Genomic DNA, 13,093 nt, shown 5'->3' on the forward strand with positions numbered 1-13,093 from the left:
CTTCTTTCTTTTTGCAGTCTCTTCCCTTAAAAGTCTTCCCATTGTCAGGTCAAAGCATATTCTACAAGAGCAGTACCTTCTTTTGGATCTCTTTTCAAGGGTCTGGACTCTAAAACTATCTTGGAGTCTGCTACTTGGTCCTCTCTTTTTCACTAAACATTGCAGAATAGAAGCATTTTCAGAGCCTGAACAGGTTTTGCCAGAACCATTTTTCAGTGCTTAGAGGACTGCATGTCTGCACCTCAGACCTTCACCACTTCTCCTTAAAAGCTCTGGGAATTGGCTCATAAGTCAGCAATTATTGCAAAACTAAATGCCAAGAAATGCATAATAGTAGTCTTTAGGAAGGCATCCATCACTGGTAACTATCATATTGACAACACACCCCTTTGAGTTGATCCAGTAGTCGGGGACTTTGGGACACACATGGATAGTAATCTAACCTTTGATCATCATGTTTCTACAGTGGAGAAATTATTCTATGTTGTGTAACCTTATAAATTAAGGTATGGCATGTAAGTCCAAGGAAGTCATTGTTCCACTGTATTTGGCATTCATCAGACCTGTCATTGAGTGTAGTATTCCCTTTGGTATGTACCTAACCAGGCATATCCAACAATTGGAATGTCCACAGAGGTTCCTTACTAAAACAATACAGGGCATAAGTAATAAGTCCTGTGCAGCCCATGTCAAAGCCCTATCCCCTGTATTCTGTATCCTACGGCATTTTGAGGGGAGATATGCCTGACATACAGGGCATTGTCAAACCCCACTCTGATGGACCTTCTGCATATCCACAAAATAGCACCAGAATTACCCATTCTGAAGACTTAAACCTTGCCTGTGATATAAAAAGGACATGCTGGAGAAAGAGGTATGTATCCCAGAGACTACCTCGTCTACGGAACAGGTTCCCCTATCCATGTAAAGCAGAATTCCTCCCTAACCCAATTCAAGTGCAACTTGGACAATTGGATGGGAAACCAGAAATTCATCCCTGGTTTGGCACCTATGTCTCTAATGGACACAGGTGACCTGTAAATGGTTCATCTCCCATCAGAACTTGTCAGAGATTTGGGATACATGGCTAGGCTTAATAAGGCCTTTGTGGTCGGCCTAGTAAACACCTATGAATACTGCAGAAGTGATCTATTTGAACATCTGCTTTAATGGTAAGTTCTTACACAACTGTACTTTTTTTCTGTATAATTTCTCAACCTGCATCATTTTTCAGTGCATTTTGCTTTTTCTGATGTATTGTTGATCTTGGCTGTTGGGCATGTTGTGTTAAGCATACCCCAGTATGTGCCAACATGTCAGCAGTGGCATGTGCTACACCTAATGCTCTTGGAATGTTCAGGACTAGGAATTGGCCTCCACTTGTGGATTCTTCTGCAGTGACAAGCCCAACAATTTCCCCTAGGAAAGCAGATTACTTAACTGCTTATTCTACCTCTGTATTTCTGGGTCTGTCTCTCAAGTCACGTCCAACTTGTAGTGTTGCTATTGCAGTCTGAAAACTTGACCTCGCACAGTTGGCTATGGCACTTTTTTCAGCTTGGTTATCAATGTTTGGGGTTCCCTTGGTATTGCACTGCACTTCTGTGACACTTCAATGTCTGACTGTCCTCGTAAAATATTTTCTTGTGCTAGACTTCAATTTTTCCACCCATTTGCCTCTCATACTTGAATCTGCACCTATTACTGTTGCCATCCATTGTTTGCATTCCTGTACCACCTGCCTGCCCCCAATGATGTATTGTTTTCATGTAGCACCTCTTAATTTTGCTTTTGTTCTCCCCTCCTATAGTGACTATCAACATTTCTCCTTTGCCACTGTGTTAACCTAGTCATCACCCTAAGGGTGGGAGCCTATTTGATTTCTCAGGAGGAGAGAGTGGTAGTTGAGACTTAAAAATTGCACTCCTAACACCTTTCCTTTGCCTCAGTTGTAACTTCTGCAAATGTTTTTTTCCATGGAGCACATGCATGCTTCCAGTTTTACTAGTCTGCAGTATATGGTACACTGCTTAGTGGAGGCACGTTTATCCATCCTGGTAAACTAACAAATATAGCCCATTCTCATGAGGCGGCCAAGTCACTTAACCACCCCTTCTGTGCCAGCTGCTTAAGTGTTCTAACCCCTAGGTGAATTTGGGTCATCTATTATATTCTTGTTCTTCTTCCTCCTCTTCCTCCCTCCTCCTCGCTGACCAGCTCCATTATTGCATCACCTTCACTATACACTTGCACATCACTCTTGAGGGTTTCCTTGAACTGTTTCTCACTTATTAGGTTTTGTGTCGTCATTTGCATATTGTCACTAGCTGAATACAAGTTAAAATGCAGAACAGGAGATGAAAACCTCAGTATCGCTCTTAAGCATCACTGCTTAAAGTCCTTATGCATTCCACTTAACCATCATTCCTCACCCCACCCTCCCAAAAATATTTAAGATGAAACCAATTAATTTGGCTGTACTATGCTTCAGAGTTTTGGTGATTTGTGCTAGCCTTGCCCTCCTGTATCTCACATCCAGGAAAATAGTGGTTGGGATTTACACAAATGGTTACTTGCAGAACAGAAATAAGTGTTAAGCATTAAAATTATGTTTAGAAGTGGAGTACATTGTCAGTCATCTGTTTTATCATTTTATTGAAATGGGTTTCTACCCTATATGAGATCATATAGCCTTATAAATATTAATTGGATCATTCATTGCAAGGCTGTTCAATTGAATGCATTGTAATTGCACTGTCTGACTAACAAGTTTCTAATGCATGAATGTGCCTTAAGCAGTTTATTTTTGATCAGATAGTATTTGCAAGCAGTACTAAGAGTATGTTTTAATGTTTGCTTGCTTCACCCTAGGAAACCTGCTTGTCTGTGCTCTTAAAAGAAAAAGCTGCAAAATGCAAGGTTGCAATCTTGGACCTTCTTATTGGTAGGTGCTATGTGTATTCATTATTCTTAATAGATAACAGTTGTAAAGCTGTAAACTTTGCAGTATATGGATAAATTGTTTTTTTTGGTTTGAAGTCAATTATGTGACTCTAAGAATAAAGGATTCTACTATTGAGAAAGGATACATACTGGTGACACTCTAAAGTAAGATTTTGAGATCTGCTATTGCCCTTCAGAGTAGATTTGGCTGTATGCAGTTAATTCAATTCAAAAGCATTGAAATGAAGCATTGGTAATTTTACTTCTAGGTGGTAGTTTACAGCTGCTACCAGGGATTGAATTGCATTGAAAACTGTACAGCTATTTTTAAAATCCCTGCAGCCTGTTAACATTTGCCTCCTCTTAGCCAGTTGGCACATTCGTTCACCTTCACTGGGTCAGCTATTGCCTGAGAGAAGCCATCTTTAAAGGCAGCTAATGCCCCCCCACATATCCCTAATATCTTGGGCATGCATGTTGAGTGTCCTGTCAGGAAGATGTGCAGTGGGTGTAACATGGGGCTGTCACTTTTATAAGTAGCGTAAGCCAGCAAATGACCCTGCTTCCTAGAATGAGAAAATCAAGTTCTCCGGGTCTCTGCTGTAGAAATTGCTTTACTTCATAGACCCTGTTCACATGCTCCACCCCTACCCTTGAGAGAGGTTAGCATGCACAGCCCCTTCACTCTTCTACCTCCCTGTCATCTCCAACAGTTACTTGACATTAAATGAATTTGGGTCTCCTGGGTGGTGGCAAGTTTTTTCCCCTTTAAACAAAATAGAGATGGCTTTGATTGTGCTGTTGCTCTGGGGAAGCAAAAAAGACTTAGATTTATGCAGGAATTTGGATGCCATAAAGTGTGCCAAGAGAAGGTGGACTGTAACATTCAGCCATTTAATTGTCCATAGGGGCTGGCAGAATAGTCCGGAAGTTTTATTTCACCCATGTAGTAGTTTAAAAGGCATGCAAGTTCTCAATCTGTGTGACAGGTTGCATATCATCATCGAGCATTGCACAAGTGTAGCTGAAATGTCAAGGATAGCTAACAAAAAGAGCCTTTAAGCATGGTGTTGCTTGCCTGTTCTTACCCACCAGCTATTGCGCTTATGATTCACAGTCATGTACTGGTTATCCACCCAGTGATAAATTCTGGATAGCCTAGTTCTGTTACAAGAGAATGGAGTGGAACATGTACCTTGGAGTTGCTGTGGGAGCAAAGGGGTAAGGTTTGTTAGAGGTTTTTGACTGAAATTTGCTACACACCTCTTCTGCATTACTCTTATGGTGGGGTAGCTGCCCTTTGCTCATATTTTCACTCCTGCAGGAGTTGTTAAAATAATGTTGCTCTTTACATTCCTTCTAGTAGTTCATTGTAACAGTGGGGCATGTTTTGCCATTTTGACATCAGTCCGTACTTTTTTTTCCCAAAAGTACCATAGGGCCACTTTGAAACTTGGTTGGTCTTGTGTAGTATGCTGCCGACTGGTTTCAAAAGCTGCATTGGATTGTTTAGTTGCAGGTATTACTATGATGGCTTTGGTGGATGTTCTTCGTCTCACATTGCTGCAGTCATAACCTGTGGGTAGTCCGCTGTCCTCGGTCGGCCCGAATACCAAAGAGTTAGGCTGGCGTCGGTCATGGCGCCGGGCTGGCGTTAGTACGTAGTAGTACTTAAGCGCATGACCGACGCCATATCCTCAGTCTTTCTTGCCGCGTGGTCCGAAGCAGAAGCAGCGTTTGCAAGTGCCGTTCAGCGTTCTGAAATTTTCAGTTTTCGAGTTTCAGACCGAAGACCAAGTTGGGCTAAGTACCCCGTTGGGGAAAATTTTTGTCTTTTCTTGCCTCAGTTAATCCGGATGTCAGAAAAAGTTAATAATTGTATTTCTTGTGGGAAACAGATGCCTCATAGGGACTATCATTCTCTCTGTAGTCCTTGCTTAGGGCCTGAACACGACGTAGTCGGGTGTCGCTTTTGCACTAGATTTAATAAGCGCACCATTAAACGCAGATTAGACTGTGCTAGGCTTGTTTTGGTGGCGGTGTAACTACAACATGCCGTCGGATCCTCCGGCCCGCTACCATAAAAGCGAAAAGATAAATCCTTAAGGTCTAAACCGGATGAGCCGTCCGTTGCGGACGCCGGTTCTATGGAATCTACGGTTGAATCTGTGGATTCAGCCGAGGTCTCGGCTGAATCCCAGGGGGAACCTTTAATTTTGCAGGAGTTGGCCTCTCCGGAGTTAGGTCAGGCCGAGGGTGCTTCTCAAGTTTCTGTGGTTCCATCCTTACAAAAGGTTATTAGGCCTTCTACTTCAGTCACTAAAGGCCCTGCTAAGGCTAGACCTGGTATTTCTGGTACGGGCCACAGCCCTGGTTCTCCGGGCTCTGTTCCTAAAAAGCATATGTTGAAAATGGCAGAGGATTTGATTACTTTGATCAGGGGTTCTATGCTCCCTCCAGAGAAGAGGCCTAGGGTGGAGACAGATTTAGAGGGAATGGAACATTCCTCAGATTACTCTGAGTCCTCAGCTGAGGATATTCAGGATTTTCCTCCCTATTCTGATTCAGATGCAGAGGATTCCTGTCCTTCTGCTTCACCTCCAGAGGATTTTTCCTTTTCTGAAACCTTGCATTCCATGAGGGAGCATTTCAAGTGGGAAGGTCAGGATTTTTCAGATTCTCGTAAGAGGCTTAGGAATTTTGTTTTGCCACAACGTAGACCTTTGGCAATTCCCCTGTTTTAGATGTTGTTCAGGATGTTTTTCTGAAGCTTCCTTAATCCTGATTCTTTACCCCTGCCCTGTCAAGCCAGACAGGTATTACAGAGTTCAGAGGCACATAAATATTTGTATAAGAGCCCTAGAGCTGACCCGGAAACTATTATCCAAGGGCCTAAGGGTGTCAGGGCTTCTGTGGTTAAGAATCCAGTTCCTTTGGATAAAGATTCTAGAGCATTGGATAGGTGGGGTAAAAAAGTGTACACCTCTTCTACGTTAGCTATGAGGGCTTTAAATTGCCAATTCCATATGCTGAAGTATCAGAACTTTCTGTTAGGTCAATTGAAATCTAAGGTAGATGCTTTATCTGAGGGTATAGAGTGTAAGGAATTGCAGGACTTGGTTCATGCTTCAGATCAAGTTGGTAAACATTCCCTGCAGTGTGGCTTCGATGCCCTTCAGGCTTCTTCCAGGGTAGCTGCTACTGGTTCAGTTATTAAGTAGACATGCCTGGCTTAAAGATCAAAATTTGTCAGAGCATGTTAAAGCTCGGATTTTGGATGCTCCCCTTCAATCTGAAGTTCTTTTTGGTTCCCCTGTGGAGTCAGTTTTGAAAAAGATGGAAGACAAAGCTAAGTCTATGCAGACAGTTAAGGAATTTTTGCAAGTGCAGCTCCCTAAGTTTAGCAGGAATTGGCCTACAAGAGGATGGTCTTACCCTTCTTCAGATTTTCAGTCTAAGGGCAGGTCTAGACGTGGTAGGGGCAGGGCTCACGCTCAGGGTTCTTTCAGACCTAGGACTTGGAGTTCTCCTGCACAATCTTCTGGTGAGGGCAGGGGTCAGTTTTTTTGTAAACAGACCCAATGACCTGTATCTCCAGCTGCCAGATCCTTCCTTTCCGGCAGCTCCTCTAGGAGGAAAGTTGGCACTTTTCAAGCAAAATTGGCATTTGGTCACCCAGGACAAATGGGTGTTGGACATAATAAATCAAGGCTACAAGTTTTATTTTCACACTTTTCCCCCTTTCAAAGGCATGCCAGATGTACCTCCTCAGCAAAGGCTGGAGGCTCAGGAACAAATTTAGTTGCTTTTACAGATGGGGGCAATCCAGGTGGTACCTCCGTCAGAAGAAGGCCTAGGGTTTTATTCTCGTCTATTCCTAGTGCCAAAGAAAGGAAACACTTGGAGGCCAATTCTGGATTTGTCCATTCTCAATACATACCTAGACATTCCAAAGTTCAAGATGTTAACATTACAGCAACTTCTGCCTCTGCTAGGCAAAGATCACTGGATGATAACTCTGGATCTCAAAGAGGCCTATCTTCACATTCCTATCAGGCCCAGCTGCAGGAGATTCCTGTGTTTTCGGGCTGGCACTTCTCATTATCAGTTCTCTGCATTGCCCTTTGGTTTATCTACTGCGCCCAGGGTGTTCACAAAGGTTCTGGCTCCTGTAATAGCTTTCTTAAGACTGAGGGGAATACAAATTTATCCTTATCTGGACGATTGCCTGATTCTTGCTCAGGACAAAGACAAGTTACTTCAACAGCTACAGTATGTGATGGCAGTTTTAAGGTGCCTAGGGTATTCTGTGAACGAAACAAAGTCCAGTCTAGTACCCTCTCGGGACATGTGCTTTCTGGGTGTGAGACTGAATACAGCCTCTCAGATGGCTTTTCTGACCCTGGACAAACAAAGAACTCTTCATCTATACTTCCAGCAATTATCAGTACTGTCCAGGCTGACTGCAAGGACAGTCCTTCAAGCCTTGGGGTTCATGGCATCTTGCATTCTGATACTTCCCAATGCCAAACTGCATATCACGGAAGCTACAATGGTATCTCAAAAGTGTATGGACTCAACACTGCCACGATTTGGACACTGTCATTCCAATAATACCTTGCATCCAGAAGGAATTCTTGTGGTGGGCACAGGAATGTCACCTAAACAAGGGACTCTCTGTGACCCGACCAGAGGTGAGTCAGATCTTAACGACGGATGCCTCAGACCTGGCTTGGGGAGCACACTTCAATGGGAAATGGATTCAAGACACGTGGCCTCCCAAACTACAGCATTTGCATATCAACATGAAGGAGATGTTAGCAGTTCAGTTTGCCCTGATGGCTTTCAAGGGCCTACTTCAACCAGGACAGGTGTTGATACAAACAGACAACACTACAGGCATGTGGTACATCAACAAGCAGGGGGGGGACCCATTCTTACCCTCTTTGCAGACAAGCTATGATAGTGTGGGAGACTGCTCTGGGTTTGCACATCACTGTTCAAGCACGGTTTCTGCCAGGAGCACAGAACTCCCTAGCAGATGTATTGAGCAGACAAATTGTGGATCCCCACGAGTGGAAATTGGATCCTCAGGTATTTCAACAGTTGACAGTGGCTTGGGGAACTCCAGACATAGATCTGTTCACTTCTCCTCTAAATTTCCAACTACCAAAATTTTGCACAAAGATGTTTCACCCAAAAGCTTGGAAAGTGGATGCTCTATCTTTCAGTTGGAACAACCTTCACGTCTATGCTTTTCCTCCTCTGCCTCTCCTTACCAAGGTTCTCTTGAAGGTCAGGCGGGACAAGCCTTGCATGATTTTAATAGCACCAGATTGGCCACGACAGCACTGGTATCCTCTGCTGAGGAGTTTAATTCGGGAGCCTCCTTGGTCTTTGCCACAGCTTCCTCACTTGTTGTCCCAGTCAAGCAGTCATTTACTCAATGTCAGGGTGCAGTCCCTGCATCTATCGGCCTGGCGTATTCTGTTTTAGAGCCTGTGGGTTCTCAGCTTCCTCAACAGGTTTTAGATGTCATTTTGGAAGCTAGGCGGCTCAGCACTAGAAAAATTTATGCTGATAAATGGAAGAGATTTTTTCTTTGGAGCACGACAAAAGACTTTGATGTCTCGGTACCTAATTTGAGTTTTGCACTGCAGTACCTTACTGAGTTACTGACAAGGGTTTGTCATTTTCCTCTGTGAAGGTTCATGCTGCAGCTATTTCTGCTCACTATGATTGTGACCCTCCTTTATTTTCTCACCCTTTGTTTAAGCAATTTCTTAGAGGGGCAAAAAATATAAGACCCCCACGTAGAGCTCCTACTCCTTCCTGGGATCTCAATTTTGTGTTGGAGAAGCTTACTTTGCCTCCTTTTGAACCTGCAGCTACATCTGAATTGAAGTTTTTGTCTTGGAAGACTGCCTTTTTGTTGACCATTACTTCTGCTAGAAGGGTATCTGAATTGCAGGCTCTCATGGCAGTTGAACCCTTTCTAATATTCCATAAGGATAGAGTTTCTTTGCGTACTAACCCTACTTTCATGCCAAAAGTGATTTCTAATGTGGCCCTGAACCAGTCTATCCATTTGCCTACCTTTTATGCTGATCCCCAAAATAAGGGGGAAAAAATCTTGCATTCTTTGGATATACACAGGCAATTACGTTATTATTTGAGCAGAACTAAGGAGTTCAGACAGACTCAACAGTTATTTGTTTCTTTTGCTTTGGGTTCACAAGGGAAAGCTGTTTCTAAGCAGACTATTTCAAAGTGGATTGGTAATTGTATTGCTTTTGTTATTCTCATCATGGGAAGGATGTTCCTGCTGGGATTAGACCTCATTCCACTAGGGCTACTGCCACTTCTACTGCTTTTTTGAGGGGTGTAGCTACTAAGGATATTTTGGAAGCAGCTACTTGGAGTTCAGTTCATACTTTTACTAAACATTACCATCTCCCTCTTTTCTCCAAGTCCAGGGCTGGGTTTGCCACTGCAGTCTTACAGGGCATGTTAGCAGCCCCTAATGCTTTTTAGTTTGCCAGCCTCCCTTTTTCCTTTGCTTTGGGATTCTACCCATAGGTTATGACTGCAGCAATGTGAGACGAAGAACATAGTACAGTTTTGTACCTACCATAAATGTAGATGTTCGAGGATCCACATTGCTGCAGTCCTATTTTCCCTCCCTCCTTCCCCTCTTTGGTTTGGGGGTGTTGTTGTTGTTTGTTGTTTTTGTTCCTGGGGGATAACAAAATTTTAAAATTTAACGTTTTTTTAATTTATTTCTATTCTTACAAGTAAGGCACTATGATCTGAAAAAAGACATTAAATTAGAATGCATTTTTGATGTAATACTATGGGAAGTAAATTTGTCAATTCTTGTTCATTTTTGAAAGAAAAATGGAAGTAATCCAAGTAGTTTTTAAAGTAAAAATTGTCTTAAGATTCTTTCCAATTGTTAGATCTAGCAAAAGGTAGTAATTTGCTATTTGAATTTGTATCAGAAATATCCAGCAGATAGTTATAACGGAAATTCACTCTTAGGAGTGAATTTCAATTTATTATATAATCATGATTGTTTTCATTGGAAATATGCAATCCACAGAGAGCAGAAAAGTACAGTTTTGTACCTACCATAAATGTAGATTTTCGAGGATCCACATTGCTGCAGTCATAACCTGTGGGTAGTCTGCTGTCCTCGGTCGGCCCGAATACCGAAGTGTTAGGCTGGCGTCGGTCATGGGCGCCCGGAGCTGACGTCGGTACGTAGTAGTACTTAAGTGCATGACCGACGCCATATCCTCAGTCTTTCTTGCCCCAGATGTCAGAAGGCCTTAAAAAGAAAAGGCCAGAGCCACAAAAGGAGAAAAATAATAATTAAGTTAGTTTAAGGGTGAGCACACTTATGCAACCAGCATTATTGTACACTTGTTTGTTTGTTTTTTTTTATATTTTTCCCCCAACAGATTTGTTTTTCAATTCAATTGAATTGTACAGGTTATAGGTCACAGTAAAGGTGGGAAAAGTTTTGAAATTATTTATTGCGGTCTCATTTTTTTATACAAAATTTTTAACTGTGTGTATCTGTGTGTATATATATATATATATATATATATATATATATATATATATATATATATATGTGTGTGTGTGTATATATATATATATATATATATATATATATATATATATGTATATATATGTATATATATATATATATATATATATATATATATGTGTGTGTATATATATATATATATATATATATATATATATATATATATATATATATATACGTAAAAAACAAACCCAGATGGATGAAATGTGATCAAGTATGATATCACTATCAAAGTTCCAGATGACAAACTAGAAGATCCAAACAGAAAATGCAGCTGTCATAGACCAAAAATTTATTAAAGAACATCAGACGTTAGCGCTATCGCGGTTAACCCGCTTCTTCAGACGTTACAACTACAAAAGCAGACAGCATGCATCATTCAGGGACTTTTAAGAATATAGTCAAAGGTCAGGCGTTGAGGTCATCTCGTCTTTGTTCAGATGACACAATATTTTATCAAGAAATTGAACACTTGAAGGACAGATTTCATGGCAGGGGATATCAGCAGGAGGATTTAGACTCAGTTTGTAATGAAGTGGTGAGGCTCAGGTCTAGCAGAGGTAAGCCACATTATTCTGCAAAAGGATCTAGGAAAGTAGAGAATGAAGCAACTAGGGATATGGTACGGTTACCAGTAGTTCTCCCTTATGCCAGAGATTTACCATTAGTTCAGAAAGCACTGATGGATAATTGGAACATTCTAACATCAGATGTTAAGACACATCAGGTTGTGGGCAATTGCCCACGCTATGTTTATAACAATTTAAGAAATCTTAGGCAACGTTTATGTTTCCCTGATTTGTCTAAGGATAGGAATATGAACATCAGTACATTGGATTTAGGCACTAAAACATGTGGGGCGTGTCCGCAATGCCAGAACATAGATACATCAAGGTTCTTTAGGAATCCTAACGATGGTAAACTATGGGAAATTAGATGCCATGCTGATTGTACCACCAGGGACCTGGTATATGTGGCTTACTGTCGAGTCTGCTTTGTCTTTTACGTTGGCAAGACCAATAGATCCCTAAGGGAACGGATTAGGGACCACTTATATTGTTATGCAAGATCTGATGCTTGCAGTGCAATAGCCAAACACATGCTCAGCAACGACCAACATAGTTTCCTGTTTCAGGTACTCTATGTACATCCAAATAATATGAGGGGGGGAGACAGGGTCAATTCAACTGAGTTATGTGAAACAGAGTGGATTCTCAGGTTGGCAGCTCATCGTGGTAAGGGGCTCAATGAGAATGTACCCCTTAAACCCGTGTTGAAAGCTAGACCAATTATTTGAGCCTTATAACAAATTACATACTTATAGTTATTGGTCATGTTATTTTACTATATTGTTTTTAACTTTATAAATTGTGGCGTTCACAACAGTATAGTTATGATGGCTATTCAGCCAATAATTTTTAAGAATTTTTAATTTTTCCTATTTATTATTATGTTATGTCATGTTACTAGTTGACACATTAGTCTTTAGATTTTCATGTGCACTTACACATTTTAATGCAAGGATTTAATATTTATGCACCCTTCTTTATTATTTTGTATTTTACACACAAATTTGGGCTTAGACCATTTCTAGCTTTTTTAGCATCCTGCTATTTAGGTAGTTATATATATATATTGTAGTTATTCACACATGCTTCGTTTTAGAAGACGTTAAGATTATGCTTCACAATGTTTTATTTTATTATATGTATATGTTATGAGAATGTTAATATATCAACTTATATTTATTTAAGTATATTTATTTGATAGTATGAGTTTATATATTAAATAATTGTATTATATATTTATGTTGGATAGCTTGGATAATTGCATTACATAATTGTAGGATGTGACATAGATAAGCTAGGGAAGTTACGTATTTTAAATCTGTATAAATATGCTTAATTGACTTTTGTATTTGTAACGTCTGAAGAAGCGGGTTAACCGCGATAGCGCTAACGTTTGATGTTCTTTAATAAATTTTTGGTCTATGACAGCTGCATTTTCTGTTTGGATCTTCTAGTTTGTCATCTGGAACTTTGACAGTGATATCATACTTGATCACATTTCATCCATCTGGGTTTGTTTTTTACGTACATAATTTTCAAGGTTTTTGGTGATCAACGTTTTTGATATATATATATATATATATATATATATATATATATATATATATATATATATATATATATAAATAAATAAACACCGTGCACTAGAAGAATCTTAATTATATAAATTCAGACTTCTTTTAGGCGTAGTAATTAATACTGAGCTAGTAGAAAGGAAATAAAAACTCAGACACTGAATAGATGATTAAGCTTTCGCTCTTATTCAGGTGGAAGAGCTTCATCAGAATAACCTATAGTCAACAATACTTGCATTATATGTAACTAGAGTCACATGTAAACAAAAAACCAATGAACTACTTATAACTTATTAGTACAGTAACTAATAGTACAACCAGACAATATTTAAACTGTGCCAGTCATCTAAACACAATAACCATGAACATACATATAAATGACAGGGGCATGA

The 13,093-nt window shown here is 40.4% G+C and overlaps 1 protein-coding gene across 1 annotated transcript in view; it reads left to right on the forward strand.

Annotated features, from left to right (window-relative positions):
* PRKDC (protein kinase, DNA-activated, catalytic subunit) overlaps positions 1-13,093 on the forward strand; it is a 4,917,417-nt gene that overhangs the window by 128,778 nt on the left and 4,775,546 nt on the right. Inside the window, exon 4 of the mRNA XM_044065724.1 lies at positions 2,872-2,944. Within this exon, the coding sequence (XP_043921659.1) occupies positions 2,872-2,944 (73 nt within the window). The remainder of the gene's footprint in view (positions 1-2,871; positions 2,945-13,093) is intronic.

Source organism: Protopterus annectens, chromosome 3.part0, assembly GCF_019279795.1.
Source record: "Protopterus annectens isolate FY-2018-M chromosome 3.part0, PAN1.0, whole genome shotgun sequence".
Taxonomy (NCBI): domain Eukaryota; kingdom Metazoa; phylum Chordata; order Ceratodontiformes; family Protopteridae; genus Protopterus; species Protopterus annectens.